Here is a 16,027-nt window from a genome sequence, read left to right as displayed (position 1 = left end):
GGAAAGAGGCAGAAGACCAGGACTTTGGGGCTCAGGGCAGGGCTCTGGGGAAGTTTCTTTCTGCTCAGAGCCTCTCTCTCAGGCTTAGGAGCATAAATCTTGCTGTAGAAAATAACTGGATGTGTCCTCAGTGAGCTTGAGAATTTGTCCTTGCATCAGTCTTACATGCCTGGTGGGAATCTAGGACTCTCTTTTACCCTGAGACAAACCAGGTCTCCCTTCTCTCAGACTCTCTCTTCTCTCTCGATAGGGACCCTCCAGAGTTGTGTGTGTGTGTGTGTGTGTGTGTGTGTGTGTGAGTGTATTTGTGTACTTGTGTTTCCTGTCAAAGGAGCTATCCCAGGGGCCTGACCTACATTGAGAGGACTGCAGGAGGAGAAACAGAAGTCTTGTCTTCTTCACTGTCCCACCACTTGTGAGGAATATGTTAAAAAAGAGAGTGATCTAGGGGCAAGAGGCAGGTCTCATTGTCTTGCAAGGATAAGTCAAACTGGAGTGGAGAGGGTTGGCACCAAATGAGGTTGCCATGGCTATGGAATGCTGCAACCAGCATTTTAGCGTCCTCTGGCAACATCTAGAAGGACTGATGTGAAGAGGGAGGAGTTTCCTCAAAGGTCCAGTAAAACTAGGTTCTCCTTCCTTTGTGGTCCTGCCCCTATTCTGAGCCAACCTTTTCCCAGGGCTAGAGCTCTGAACCCAGAATGCCTTCTAAAACTTCTGGATTTTAAAAAAAAAAAAAAGGGACCAGCAGTTAGTGTAATGGCTATGTCGCTGGACTCCCCTGTAGTTGACCGCAGTTCGCGTCCCAGACTCAGTGGCTTAAAACTCACACCGGGCGCGTGTACGTGTGTGCCCAAGATCCTGAGAGGAGAATGGAGGAGAAGGGCTTGCGGTGTGGCCATCCCCCCTAGGGGGATGATTTCTCGCTTTATGTCTCTCTGTCTCTCTCCGTCTGTCTGGCGAGTGCACGTGTCCTATGGCAAAAACCTCTCCAAAACAAAACAAACTCCTGGATTTTACACATGTGGATTTGATGGCTTTCTTCTGAGTGGACTTGATCACTTCTAAGAAGCATTAAGCTAGGCTGATGTGGACAAGAGCTCCAAGTTCCTTTCTGGCTAGAAGTCAGGTTGGAGTAGGCTGGATTTCTTCTAGATCTTCATGAGGTGACTGAGAATGGGTTCTGGCCTAGCCAGGGTGATAAACGTGGTGACTAAGCTCTGTTCCTGGGGACAACCTGCAGTGGAGAGGTGCTTTCCTCCTGAGGAACCCTGGAGATCTACAGAGAAATGCTTCACACTTGGCAAATGTGAGTCAGAGCTGTCCTTCCAGGAGCCCTTGGGGAGGGGAAATCCTATTTCAGTCTTTGAAACTCACTAGTCAGCAAGACAAACTTAGGCAAGCACTCTCTTTTCCCAGGACCTTAGCCACCTGAGTATACCTTTTCCCAAGGTCATTTTATCTTACTTTTTGCACATTGGAAAATGCAGGCAGCCACCAGGTGGCACCGGAACCTTGATCTGGCTGTCCTTTGTTGGGGAAAAGGGGACTCAAGGCCCTACAACTAGAGCCCCAGGGCTTTTCCAGAACCTTTCTCTGCTGCTTTTATTCCCCGGCCCACAGGCAATCTACTCTGAGTGCTTGGGCTGGAAGATTGTTCTTCTATTTACTTGAGGAAATAAATGGAATGAGGCTGGCAGCTGGCCACTGACAGCCAATCCACGAACAGGTTGGTGAGAGTCTACCAGACAAAGCTGCTTGAATGTATCTAGTCTTGCCAGAGAGAAGTGGGGGCTTGTTGGCCAGAGGGCTTCATGAGGCACCTCTGGGGCTGGTGTAGGTGCTTCAGCACAGGCAGAAAAGGCTGTGGGTCTATCACAGGCCCTACAAAGCTTCGATTTCCCATTCTAGAAAGTGGACTGACAGTAAAGCTGCCAGCTTTCTCTATTGGGTTGTGGGAAATTGAGAGATAAGAGATGAGATCAGGCTTTGAAAAAAGTTAGGAGATGCTGTGCAAAGGTGAAAAGTTACTTCCTAGAAAAAGGCTGTGTCAGAAGTGTCACAACTGGACACTGAAAGCCAGGTTGGCCTTGCTTAGGCTAGCTGGGGAAGCAGATAGGGATTTGGGCAGTCAGTCCAAGCGAGGTACAAAGACTGGAGCTATCCAAGCTTTGGGTCTTCATTCCTGTCAGGCGTAGAATGATCAAATGTAGCTACTTCTTTCAGGCTTTCAATGGCAGCAAAATTCGACTTGACCTTGACTGGACCCCGCAGTACAGGAGACAACCTTGGGCCTATATGTCAAAGTCTTTTTTAGGTAGAACCATCTTAAATCACACAGTATCTTGCCTATATTTAGGAAGGGTCTTCCTGCTCTTAGAAGGCTCACCCCAAGGGGAGAACTCCGTCTCATTCCAAAATGAAAGGAAACCCCTCTTGGCAGAACTCTTTGATCTCAGGAGTGATATGAAAATGAAGGGAATTCAAATTAGAAAAAACAGAAGTGCTTTGGGCCAAATGTGGGATGCTAACATTAAATGTAGCTACAATTTTTATCCTACAGATAGGGTGGGAGAGCAATTCTCAGGTCAGAGAGGGTAGCCCCAGTTGGCTGGAATCTGCACTATGGTCTGCTTTATTTTGTGTTAGAATGAGGATGAAGAAGGCTTGTAATGTTGTAACAGAGGGAGATGATTGCTGAGATCAGATTGTCCCTCTCTACCAAATCTCAGCTGCAGTGACTGTTAATTCCATGATCAGATTTTTTAGGAGGCAGCTCATTTAGGGAGCCTCAGCCAAGGAAGTCTTAGTATGCTTCACTGTGACAGCCAAAGGCTGACTTTTATCCTTAAGAAGCCTGTGAGTACCAGGCCAGTGGTTCCCAACTGAGGATCATTTTGCCTCCTAGGGGACTTTTGGCAATAATCCAGGACATTTTTTGCTTGTCTCAACTTGGAAAAGTATGCTACTGGCATCTAGTGGGTGGAGATCAGGGTAGTCGTTAAATAACTCACAATACAAAGGACAGCCCCCCACCCCCCCACTCCCCCCCACACACAAAGAATCATTGGGCGCCTAATGTCACCACTGCCAAAGTTGAGAACTGCTATAGCAGATGCATCTTCTGATGGCAGTCTGATGTGGACTTTCTTTTTTCTCACCAAGATAGAGAAGTTCATTGTATTGGGTTGCTGTATTTTTTCTTATGCAAAAAGATATCATGACTTTTCCAGTGACCCACTTTGCTTGCTATCTCTGCAGTTCTTGGAGTCTTGTGATGAAGTCATTTTGTTAGAAGATGGAGAGATTTGTGAAAAGGGAACACACAAGGAATTAATGGAGGAGAGAGGGTGTTATGCAAAACTGATTCACAATCTCCGAGGGTTGCAATTCAAGGTAACTCTGGGACACCTGGTTTGTAGCATTGGGTGGGAGAGATTGGAAGCCATCCGTCATGATTTCCAGCCGGGGTGAAGTTCTGTCATTTAGCTTTCAGAGGAATTTCATTTTGTCTTCAGGATCCTGAACACATTTACAATGCAGCAATGGTGGAAGCCCTTATGGAGAGCCCTGCTGGGAGAGATGAAGATGCTGGTACAGAAAGAGTTAGACTCCCAACTCTCTTATTCCCCTTGGCTCATGAACGGACACATATCTCTCTCTGTTTCTCACCCTAGTTTTAGCTCCAGGAAATGAGAAAGATGAAGGAAAAGAATCTGAAACAGACTCAGAATTTGTAGAGACAAAAGGTATTTATCACCCTTCCCTTGGTTGAGTCTTTTTAGAATTTGTTGGGCATCTACCATTTAGGAAAGAAAATAATAGGGGCAGCCTATGTCCTTTGGGGCAGCTGGAATTGTATAGTCTACTACAGTATGAGCCTTGGGATTTGGCTGCCTAAGTCCAAATTCTGCCTCTACCACTTATTAGTTTTGTGACCTTGAGCAAGAAGATACTTGAGCATCCAGAACCTTAGTTTTCCTAATCCATGAAATGGAAGTATAATAGTACCAACTCACAGTACTACTATACATGGATTCTTACAAAGATTAAATGAGAAGGTTCTTACAAAGGTAAAATGAGAAGTTGTACATAAAGTGCTTAGCAAAGTGCCTGGCACATGGCAACCCTCAGTAGCCATGTTTATTTTTATAAGCTGGAGAATCAAGGCAGCTAGCGGGGATTGATTGGAGGCAGAAACAAACACGAGAGCTATTTCCTATTCTTTTCTGGGTAGCATTTAGAATGGATTGTGAAATAGTGAAGGGTCTGAGATGAAATAAGGTTATTTGTTCTTCCAACAAATAAGGACTAAGTATTCTGCTATGGGTTAGGTGCTAAGCTAGGTCAGATAGAGAAAGACGAGATGCTCATGTTCTTGGGATCTATGGACTAACTGGGGAGGGTGTCACAGGCAAATGGGTAATCAGGGGATGCTACAACAAGAGTAATGAGAAGTTGGGGTGGGAGCAACAAAAAATCAAGAGACAGTTTCACAAAAAAGGTGACTTTGGCCTGGTCCTTCAAGGATGGTTGGGGTTTGTTGGGGTCACTATGATGAGAAGGTGGGAGAGAACAGGGAGGAGTTTGAGGTTGAGGGCAAAGGAAAATTCCAGGAAGGCAGAAAGGAAAGATATGGGAGAGGAGCCTGGTGAGGGCCAGGTTATCCAAGCCACCCCTTCTCTAAGACACTGGTGCCTTCCATTCATCATTTTTCCCAGTCCTGGTTACTTATTCTGTGCCCTGTCCTGTGCTGGACACCAAGAGGCAGGGGTCAAAATGCCATAAAGTGCCCATAGCAAAGTGGCTTTCCAAGTTAGAGTCCTGTTCCTCAATAATATGTAGCTGGAAAAGAAAAAAAAAAACTTAAGTACATTTCATAAAATTTAGGGTGCCATTCATTTTTTTAAGACCACTATCATTTTATGTACCACTTAAGACAGAAAAAAAAAAAAAAAAAAAAAACCTCTGCCAATTAAATGGCATGATATACTATTGAGTGGAAGGTACATCCAGATTTCAGAGATGTTAAAATGTGGGGAAAAGAGTCTTCAGGGCCAGTTGGTGGTGCAGTGGTAACACAACACTGAACCCACTGGGGAGCGTCCCAGATTTGTGCCCCAAGACCTCCCTGTGCAGCCCAGGCATGGGTATGCCCATGAGTAGGGCTGATCGAGGGTAGGGTAGGACTGAGGTGTGAAGACAGCGTTAAGAATGTCTGCCTTTCTTTCCCTCTCTCTCTCTCTCATGGCAGAAGTACATTTTACAAACACTTTTTTAAAAAAAGAAAACAATAAAAATGAAAAAAGTGAGTCTTTGAATCCATGCAGTTTGACACTATTAATGGTGCTTGTGACCAACACACTGGGGAATACACACTAGGAAAGACAGCACATTTCACTGCCCCTGAGGCTTCCCAGGCTGAAGCGAAGTGCCCGGCCATTTCTCCTGTGCTTTCCAGGGAAAGCTCCGAGCTGCCTGGGATTTGGGATCCTGCTCATTTCCTCAGCACCCACTCTCCTCTGGAGAAAAAGTGTGATGGTGCAATTTCACTCTGGAGGGTGACCCAGTCTCCAAGGATAAACAGTGGAGTGTTAAATGCTCTGACAGCTGTAGAAAACAAAGGCACTCAGGAGCCAGTTAAGGGGCAGCACTGGCAGCCTTTCCTGCACCAGAGCATCTTCTAAAGCACACGTAGGCGAAAGGAGCAGCAGCTGCACTCCCGATGGGCCCTGGGCTGCAAGGGGTTTCAGTCAGCTCCTTTAGTGCTCCAGGGTGCCGTTGATTAGACTCTCCCACACGCTGAGGTCTCTCCCTTGCTTCACAGTCTCAGAGGGAGACACACTGAGCAAAAGGCAGGCTGGCCATTTTCAAAGAAGCGCACAGGTTCCCAGGCAGAGAGTGCAATGGTGGCTCTATTGGGCAAGGTGCCTTTGAAAGCTTTCTCTGTCCAGGCAGGGTGCAGAGAGTCTGTGTGCAGGATGCCCTCTGGTCTAGTTCTATTTATCTCTGTTTACAAAAGCCAAGTATGGTTTATTAGCCTGCTCTAAAGTGGATATTTTCATACTTCTTCATGAAGGAGAAGAAGAGACATGCCAGCCAGTGCCAGCTACTGGAAGCACTTTAGCTAGGATCCCTGTACCTCAAAAATGCAGTTCCCATGAGAACTTGATGGTCACATCCCCTTCCCCTCTGGGGAATGAAGTGGATTTGAGACAGCCACATGGAAGGAATCAGGAGTCCACACAACCCCCACCTACGGATGGATTCTCCTGTATGGTATGAGCCTGTGAGCTCTGAGGAGACAGAGATGGCCTCCTCCCTGTATACCCTGCAATAGGGGTTGCTAGTGCCCTTTTGGCTTCATGGCACACAAGCTCCCAACCGCTACCTCTGCTTCTCTTCATCTGGGAACTCTTAGGAGCTGTCACCCACAAGTCGAGCTGGATGTGCTGGGGAATTAGTACCCCCAGGGAGTGGCCTTACCTAATGGCCAATGGGAATCAGTAGAGAAAAATCCCTCTCATCACCTGAAAAAACTCTGAGGTATATATCTACACTGGCTCTGAGATTTCTCCATGTGAGAATTAAGCTCCAGGGGCCCACAGTGGTCACTGGTTTGATGATAAACCTTTTCCTGTTGACTTTCCTTCTCTATTCTCTTTAGTTCCCAAATGAACTCATGTATTCATAACCTCTTCTTGGGATTTGCTCCTGGGAGAAACAGACCAAGACAACCCCTGTATCCCTAGGGCTTAGCACATAGCAGGTGCTTAAGAAATATTTCTCAGAAGCTCAAAAGTCCACTTTACAGGATTGAAGGGGAGTATGTTGGAAATTTGAAAGCACAAAACAAATGGAGGGATATGTCATCTATGCCCGTGGTGGTAGTGTGGAGTGTGCAAAGGGGTGCATCTGCCTTCCTCATTGGACTCCTCCCCTGCAGAGAGTACCACAGATATTGTGTTTGTCTCCATAGTTCCTGTACACCAGCTTGTCCAGACCGAATCGCCCCGGGAAGGCACCGTGACCTGGAAAACATATCACACATACATTAAGGCTTCTGGAGGTTCGGTATAAAGCAATGGGTTTCTTGATTTAATTTGCATTTAAAAACTCCTTTCTTAAACTGTTGGGTTCACATTTTATGATTTCTTTAACAATTACTCTTTTTATGCTAGAGCCATTTATCAATGCTTTTATTTTTTTCCCCTTAAAAACTAAAGTCTGCTAATACAGCCTTTTAAATAGAATCATCCTTTATCACCATTAAAGCTGCCAGACTCTATTTTATTGAAGCTGAATGAGCAGCAGCATGAACCAGCTATGGCTGTTCCCAGCCCTCGCACTCTGATTGTGGAATGCGACAGTGCTCAGCTCATTGCCTGCCTTCCCACCTCGGTGTGTAAAACATACCTGTAGTTTCATCTTTCCCCAACAAGACTGATTTTTTAAAAAGAATTATTTATTTAATTTTATTTATTAATTCATTTATTTCAATTTGACCAGAGAAAGACAGAGAGAGAAAGCGAGAAGGCAAGCCACCAGGTCTCGGACTAGATCCATGGTTGGCCATGTGGGAGTGTCGAGCACCTTAACCACCATGCCACCTGCTGGTCCCGAGACTGGGTTTTTACTGGTTGGTTTTTAAAGAATATTGAGTTGCTTCTATCTAAGTGCATATTGGTGGTTCTTCCAATATATTGGCAATTTGGATCTGTTTTCCAACCAGGTGGATCAGATGTTCCCTTTGGTGTGTAGGGGCCCAATGCCCAGATGTGTTACATCAGCCTAGAAGGTGGTTCCCAGGGGCAGGAGTTCTTTTCCTGTGGGCTTTGGCTTTCCCGTCATGATTGGGTCCTGAGGAAGGTAAGCCTGCTGCTACCCTCTCATACCCTGTAACCAACCCCTTTGGTCCTCTCCCCTCCTCTTGCAGGGTACCTCCTCTCTCTCTTCACAGTCTCTCTCTTCCTCCTGATGATCGGCAGTTCTGCCTTCAGCAACTGTTGGCTGGGTTTCTGGTTAGACAAGGGCTCACAGGTGAGATACCGTTTGGCATTGGAAAGGTTGAGTGTGTGGAGCAAAAATGTCCCTGGTGGAGAGTCTACACGTGCCCAGTATTATGCAATGAACTCATTTGTATCCTTCCACCCTTTTGCATGAAGTTGAAGTCAGTTGCTTACATCACATGATTCAAACTCCTAAAATTTCTTTGATTTCATAAAGACGAACAGAGCATCAGGATTTCTATGTGGCAACTACAGATTTCAAAAGGGTTGGCTGAAAGAGATGGTGCTTGCATGTCTGTGGGGTCAAGCATGTGTAGGATAGGGTCAGTTTTGCAGTCTCTGAAATGGGGCCAAGATAGACTAGAAAAACCCACCTGAGATTTGCATCCTGCTGCCTCTGAAGAGATATGGAGGTCTTATCATGGACACTGCTCTGTCCTAGAAGGTCCCACATGGCTCTGCTCCCCAGAGTTACCTCCAGAAGAACAGTATGTGCAAGCATCAGACTCAGTCCCTGCAAGTGCTTCAAGAACACTGGTGTTTTTTTGTTTTTTTTTCCTCCCAAGTAGCCTCAGGCAGCCCAGACAGGACAGAGTCAGGGACTGGCCTCCTACGGGGCATCAGGGAGACTTAGGGGACTCCTCTGTTCAGTGAACCGGCCTCACAGCCCTTTCCTTTTTTTTTTTTTTTTCCCCCCAAGAGTTGCTGGGAAGGCACGGCTACATGGGTCCCTCTTGGGAAGTATTGACAAGTTTGCTCTACCTCAAGCTTGTTGGAAGCTCTCCCTGCTTTTGACCAATGGTTTTCTAGAGCCCCTGGGAATGGTGTGAGGGTGCCTGCCCATTCTCTGGGATTACATTTTGGTACAGTTCTGTTTCTCTGACAACCAAAGGGAGGAGGCTTTGGGGAGACTCATTGCTGGGGAGAGGCTATGAGCACAGCTCTGTGAGGCCATTCCCAAGGGGAAAGGCCAATGGGTGGCCTGCTCCATGCAGGAATAGAAAATCATCTCTGGAAAGTATGTGTGCATACTTCCAAATCTCTCTCTCATGAGGAGCCCTTAAAAAAACAGAGGTTTAGCATCAAGGTATAACCTCCTCCTAGGTCAGGTGCCATTGGCTCATTGAGTTCACAGCAATGGTGGTAGATGCACAGGTTTGTCCCCAAGACCCCTGACACTGTGGGTATAAACTAAGACAGGAAAGGCTCTTCTTCAAGCTGGGCCTTTTACCAGTTAGCTCCCCAGGGATGTATTTGCTTTTATGGATGTTCATCTATCAGCCATCTCTGGTTTACATTTCTGCTATTACTGTAATCAGCAAAATGGCATTTAGAAGAAAGATGCGTGTTTGCTCCCCAAAGGCTGTCTTGACTTTTAGCACATAGCCCAGAGAAAAATGAAACTGCCAGTGTCTCAGAAGGAGGAGGTGGCTTCCCTACTTGTGTGTTCTCACTGGGCAGAACAGAGCCACATTTTCTTCAAATTCTCCAAGAGCCTCTTGTGCTCACTAGGCTCCCTCCTCCCCACAGGGACTTCAGACAGAGGACCAGCACCATCCCAGATGCCCCTTGGGAAAGAAGTGGGAAGGGAAAAGGAAAGGGAAGTGGCTTTGAGGCTGGCTCACTGGTCAGAGGAGCCCTGAGTTTCCCTGAAGGCCTGATGGGTGCTGCCAGGCAGCTCAGACAGTTGGAGGCCAGCCCTTGGCTTCCTATACTGTTTGAGGGTTGCCTGAGGTTGTTTGGCCAGCCTCATGGAATCCAGATTTTTTGTTTCTGTGATTTTCCTGACCCAGCGTCAGTTCTGGCCTCCTGAGGCATTGTTAGCTTCTGGGATTGATGCCCTATACCCATCTGGTTTATCTGCTTGGTTTTCTCCACTGACTGTGCCAAGCTCCTAAGTCAGGTGCCCCTTGGGGTCATGGCTGCTCAGCAGAAGTCACGTAAAGCTCAGCAGTCCCCAAAGGGGACTGACTTGATTTTACTCACACAATTTATTCTTAACAATTAAGCATTTCTTTTTCAGTTTCTCTTCTCTGGAAAAATTCTCTGGAAAATCCACATTCTTCTGATGGTTTACTAATTTTTTTTCTTTTTTAATGTTTTTGCTGTAGGGTGTGTGTACTCACTGGAGAGAGACAGAGGGAGGAAAAGTGAGAAATCATACCCTAGGCAGGGTGGCTATGCTACAATTCCTTCTCCATTTTCCTCCTGGAATTTTGGGCATGCACATATATGTATCGGGTGTGATTTTCAAGCTGCCATGTCTGGGACTCGAACCATGGTCAGCCATGTGAGTGTCCAGTGACTTTAACCACCATGTCACCTGCTAGGCCCAACAGTATACTAATTCTTAGTGCTTCTCTTGTCTCACAGATAACCTGTGAGCCTCAGGGCAACAAGACCATGTGTGAGATTGGTTCTGTCCTGGTGGACACCAGGAAACACATGTACCAGTGGGTGTATGCAGCGAGCATGGTGTTCGTGCTGGTTTTTGGCATCTGCAAAGGCTTAACCTTCACTAAGACCACGCTGATGGCATCCTCGTCGATGCATGACAGAGTGTTTGACAAGGTACAGCCACAGGGACCATGGGTGCATCTGGTAGGATTTATTGAGCACCTACGAATGCCAGGCATTGTGCTGGACTCTGGGGACAGGACACAGCCCTCTTGGAGCTTGCAGACTAATCTAGAATCTCCCGAAGAGCTGATTACCAAGTGTAAAGGTGAATGCCAGAGAGTCATAGCTTATATCATGGGCCCTTGGACTAGGCTGTGGTAGGGAGAGCCATTCTGCAGTAGACCAGGAGGGCATCTCCTGCCCCAGAGAGTCTGAGTGCCACAGGGCTCTGAGGGGCACATCCAGCCCCTCATTCCACTACTGCAGCTGCTGGTAGCAGTTAGTGGCTATATAGGGTGTGGGTGGTGTCTACACTTTAGGGGCAGAGAAAGTAGAACTCATCTTTTTATTACCCTGGGGCAGAAAATTCTCCATCCTCCAAAGGCATCACCCACTCACACCCTAGGCTGCATCCCAGGGGCCCTTCTGGACTTCCACACAGAGATTCATGCTCTCCTACATTTACTGTCCTTGGAGTTGGCCATGGAATGGGAGCAACCCCATCCCTCTAAGTTCACCTGGCCCATTGTATTGTGTCCTGGAAAAAAGATCAGGCCTCACACTCATGATTTCAGGCCCTGCAGAATGGCCAGGTGTACTTAACACCTGGACTCTGTTTGACTCTCTGCCTTTGTCCACAGATCTTAAAGAGTCCAATGAGCTTCTTTGACACGACGCCCACTGGCAGGCTAATGAACCGTTTTTCCAAAGATATGGACGAGCTGGATGTGAGGCTGCCGTTTCACGCGGAGAACTTTCTGCAGCAGTTTTTTATGGTGGTGTTTATTCTGGTGATACTGGCCGCTGTGTTTCCTGCTGTCCTTTTAGTCTTGGTCGGCCTTGCTGTAGGCTTCTTCATTCTCTTACGGTAGGTCTATGCATTATTTTAAAAGAAGAAAACAACAGACTAGTAGAACTATTAACGAATGCACACAACATAATGTCGAGGAAGATGAATATGTATATATCCTTGATTTGATTATTATACACTGTGTGCATGCCTTAAAAAAACATAGTGTCTACCGCAAATGTAAATGCAAACCAGAAATTATAATTAAAAAAATAAATGCGGGAGAAAAACAACACACACAAGCACACAGTTAATTATGTACACTGACCGGGTAGCAGGTGATGCTAAGTGCTTGCTGTTTTTTCTGAGGGTAGAGCACATTGTTTTTTTTTTTGTTGTTGTTGTTTTTTGTTTTTTTTTTAAATCATTTATTCAATGCCAGGTGCTATGCTAAGTGCTTTGCATAAATCTGGCATTTTTAGCCTCAGAGCAACCGTGGGAAGTGGATATTATTAAAAGGTAAAGTCACTGGTCTCAGGCCAGGAAAATAGTAACCCTGGCTGCTGTTTGTCTGTTGCTATGTACTTAGCCACGGGGCTCTGCCGTTCCTGCCGCTGAAGAGAGAGGACATGATCCTCAGCCCCCCTGAGCTTTGAGAAGCCCCTACCCTAACTATTGATGCGGTTAGAGAAAGGGCCTGGGAAAGGCCTGAGAGCACCTTTGTGCACCAGGCCTGCTGAGGCTGTGCACACCCGCCCTGGAGGAAACCTCAAGGATGGCTATGATCCAGGCCTCCCTGGATACCTACCTCTCAACTCTCTGTCTCTAGAGCAAACTGGGGCTCAGCAGGTGGCATGGTGGGTTTTAGGTGAGGGCAAAGGGTTACAAGTCAGAAAAATTTGTATCAGAGCTGGAGCTGACAAGTGGTGTGGTGGTTGGAGTGCTTGACTCCCACATGGCTGGTGGTGGTTTGAGACCCGTACTTGGTGGCTTATTTTCTCTCTACCCTTTCTCTTTTTCTCTCTCTGGTCAAATTAAATAATAATAATAAGAATAAGAAGAAGAAGTTAATTTTTAAAATGATACTTTTTTTTTTTTTGGAGAGGTTTTTGCTATAGGATGCATGCACTCACCAGACAGACAGAGAGAGACAGAGAGACAGAAAGCGAGAAATCACCCCCGAAGGGGGGATGGTCACGCCGCAATCCCTTCTCCTCCATTCTCCTCTCGGGATCTTGGGCACGCACGCACATGCGGCCGGTGTGAGTTTTAAGCCACCAGGTCTGGGACGCGAACTGTGGTCGACTACGTGGGAGTCCAGCAGCATAGCCATTACGCCAACTGCTGGTCCCATAAAATGATTCTTTTAAAAAAGACATTACATTATTTTTGTTCGATTTAAAAAAATGAAAGAAAAATTTGTACCAGAGCACTAGCTTTGCCAAAAAACTAAACTAACTGGAGGATCTTGGAGAAGCCAGAGGAATGCCACAAGCCTCAGTTTCTTCATCTTCAAGATGGTCTTCACTAAAACATATGCCTTATCTAGCTCAAAGGGGGTGTGAGGATCAAATGAGACTACATGATCAATTTCACATCAATTAAAAATGGAACAAAATTTTAAGCAAATATAAGAGTTTCATAAAATTCCACAAAGTGTTTACTATGCTCCTAGATGTGCCCAGCCCTGGGCTGGACATTGAGGACCTTAAAGAGGGTCCCTTAATTATGGGAGATTCAGCCTACTAATCCTGGCCCTGTCTCCACCTAGAAACAGTGTTGTTTGTTTTCACCCAGGGATACCGCACTTAGGTCCAAGTCTTAGAAATATTGCTTAGGCCACTGTGTGGATGGACAGAGTGATAGAAAGATCAGGACAGCCTATGTGGGTGACATCTCCTGAAATTTATAGTCTGAATGAGAGCTGACGAGGACTAGAAGGAGAACAGAAAAGAAGGGTGGACTCTAGAGCCCTTCCATGGTAGTGTCAATCTGGTTCCATGACTGATGGAATTAAGGGTATTAGAGGAATGAGAGAGGACAAAGATGACTTTGAGGTCAAGGGGAATGATTTGAAGAGAGACACAGGTGATATGGGAGAAGAAGCAGTTGGGTGACCAAGGTGACCACTTTGGTTCTGGAAGTTTCAAGTTTGTTCTTCGAGTCTGTACATGATGCTAGAGAACGATGGCAAATGTGGGTGTAGGGGATGCACTGGGGCTGGAGAGCTGGACCCATAATGTGTGTGGGAGCTGGTGTGGTCTGAAGGCTAGTTCCAGTGCCCTGGGAGCCAGGCCCTCACTTTGGAGCCTCTTGGAGACTTTGAGAAGGACACATGACCACAGTTTCCAAACTCAAGAATTTCTTTTGATGACCAAATAAAAATAATTCCTGAAAGTCCTTTACAAAGATAAAGTATATCAGTTCTGGGACCAGCAGATGACCTATTGGTTATGTTGCTGGACTCCCACGTAGTTGGCCAAGGTTCAAGTCCCAGACTCAGTGACTTAAAACTCACACTAGGCATGTGTGCCCAAAGTCCTGAGAGGAGATGGGAAGAGAAAGGATTGTGGTGTGGCTATACCCCCCTGGAGGGGTGATTTCTTGCTTTCTATCTCTCTATCTCTCTGGTGAGCGCATACCCTATAGCAAAAAATCTCTGAAAAAAATGTACATCAGCTATTGAAATGGATTTTGGGCTTATGTTCATTTTTCTAAGTCCTGTGTTTGACCTTCATTCCTGTTTTTTCTGTATACACTGTTGATTTACTTAACAAAATCTTTTTCTCTTCCCTAGACCCCTACTTCTTGCTATAAAGACAGGCCAGAGGCTAGAGCTGGTCCAGACTGCATTATCCAAATGTTTTCACATAACTCACTTGTGCTCTGAACTAATGAGGTTTCCTGCTTGCTCCCCTGGGTTAGTTTTAGCTGAGAGATAGGAGGCCAGATTATATTCTCTCTCACTAGCTAATGTGCATTCTGAAGCTGCTGGTTTCTACTCACCAAGGTTCCTGGAGTCTCAGCAGGATGGGAGCCAGCATCTTGTGTGGGGGTGGGGCAGGGGAGGGGGTCAGTTTTAAAGTCAACTCCTGAGGTTAATGATGCTAGCTCAAATTACCTTTGAAAATGCCTTTAGAATACCATGTTGGCTGGGACAAGCAGATGGCATAATAGTTAATGTTGCTGGACTCCCTCTCAATCCTGGTTCAAATCCCAGACCCGATGGCTGAAAACTCACGCTGGGCATGTGTGCATGTGTGCCCAAGATCCTAAGAGGAGAATGGAGGAGAAGGGAGTGCGGCATGACCATCCTCCCCAGGGGGAGATTTCTTGCTTTCTGTCTCTCTGTCTCTGTCTCTCCAATGTGTGCATGCTCCCTATGGCAAAAATATCTCTCTAAAATAAAAAACCAGACCATGTTGGTAGTTAACACACCAGGTTTTCCTCCAGAGTTAGAACAGATCACCTTTTTCTCTGATCAGGCACCAAAAATCATTAGTTTATGTTCAGGGACTGTGCTGTATAAGCAATTTTGGTCTTCTAAGATTAGAGTCACATCTTGTATAGCAAGACATTCCCGCTACAGGAAGCACTTAGAACTGAGACCAAAGGAAGGAACAGATGGTTCCCATCTCTCAGACCAAAACCGCTCCCACTGCCAGAGAGAATGGCAGGCCAGTTCACTTTCCCTGGCTAGATGGCCGCATATCTGTCTGCATGCTGTGTTGAGTGTGCAGTTGGATCTGCACGGGCTGAGGGTGAGCCTACTGAGACCCCACTTTGCAGGCCTCATGGCCCCTATCGATTTTCCTGCAGCATATTCCACAGAGGAGTCCAGGAGCTCAAGAAGGTGGAGAACATCAGCCGTTCTCCCTGGTTCTCCCACATCACCTCCTCCATCCAGGGCCTGGGCATCATTCACGCCTACGATAAAAAAGAGGACTGCATCAACAAGTGAGTTCTGCACGGGGCCCTCGCTTCACACCTGACCCTTTATCAGGAGGACACAGGCTTCTCTGGCTCTAAGAAGGGAAGTCTGGGATGTGGGACAGGCTGGGGGTGAAGAGCTGGTAGAATCTGAGAGGAGCAGCCTAGGACACTCAGCCTCTCATCTCTGTGTCTGTGGTCCCAAAACATGTGAACTTGGGGAGCTCATTCAATGATGACCTCAGTGTGTGACTTTATGATTTATCTTTCACTCTAAGAGTAAAAATGGGTTCAATTCAGGAAAACAGGAAAAGTAGAAAAAAGAAGAAAACGTCTCTCATGGGCTCCAAATTCCAATTCTATGAATATTTTTGTATATTTCCTTCTAATCTTTAATTTTTTTTCTATTCATCAGATTTTCTTTTTCTTAGGATTTATAGTAATTTTTCTTTCTCTTAAAGTGTATTTAACATTTTAAATAGCATTTTTTAATGTCATTACATATTCTTAGTAAAAATAATTTTTAAAAGTCACCTCTCATTTCACTTAGGAGACAGATCAGTTTTCTTTCTAAAATTTGGGGGCTGGATTAGCAAATTTCTCTGGAGTCTTCTAGCACCAAATTTCACAAATACCACAAAAAGTGTATCAGTCACAATAGATTAATATTAGTAAATCT

General features: G+C 46.0%; 1 protein-coding gene across 5 annotated transcripts in view; it reads left to right on the top strand.

Annotated features, from left to right (window-relative positions):
* ABCC12 (ATP binding cassette subfamily C member 12) overlaps positions 1-16,027 on the top strand; it is a 77,980-nt gene that overhangs the window by 45,114 nt on the left and 16,839 nt on the right. For all 5 annotated transcript variants that reach the window (XR_003550513.1, XR_003550514.1, XM_006155233.2 and 2 more), the window contains 8 exons: positions 3,262-3,396; positions 3,519-3,594; positions 3,678-3,749; positions 6,980-7,069; positions 7,937-8,040; positions 10,383-10,580; positions 11,270-11,496; positions 15,238-15,375. Coding sequence is in view for 3 of the 5 variants with exons in the window: in XM_006155233.2 (XP_006155295.1) it covers positions 3,262-3,396; positions 3,519-3,594; positions 3,678-3,749; positions 6,980-7,069; positions 7,937-8,040; positions 10,383-10,580; positions 11,270-11,496; positions 15,238-15,375 (1,040 nt within the window). In the remaining 2 variants the exon portion in view is untranslated. The remainder of the gene's footprint in view (positions 1-3,261; positions 3,397-3,518; positions 3,595-3,677; positions 3,750-6,979; positions 7,070-7,936; positions 8,041-10,382; positions 10,581-11,269; positions 11,497-15,237; positions 15,376-16,027) is intronic.

Source organism: Tupaia chinensis, unplaced genomic scaffold (assembly GCF_000334495.1).
Source record: "Tupaia chinensis unplaced genomic scaffold, TupChi_1.0 Scaffold000439_1, whole genome shotgun sequence".
NCBI classification, from domain to species: Eukaryota; Metazoa; Chordata; class Mammalia; order Scandentia; family Tupaiidae; genus Tupaia; species Tupaia belangeri.
This window is presented reverse-complemented; position numbering and strand designations above follow the sequence as displayed.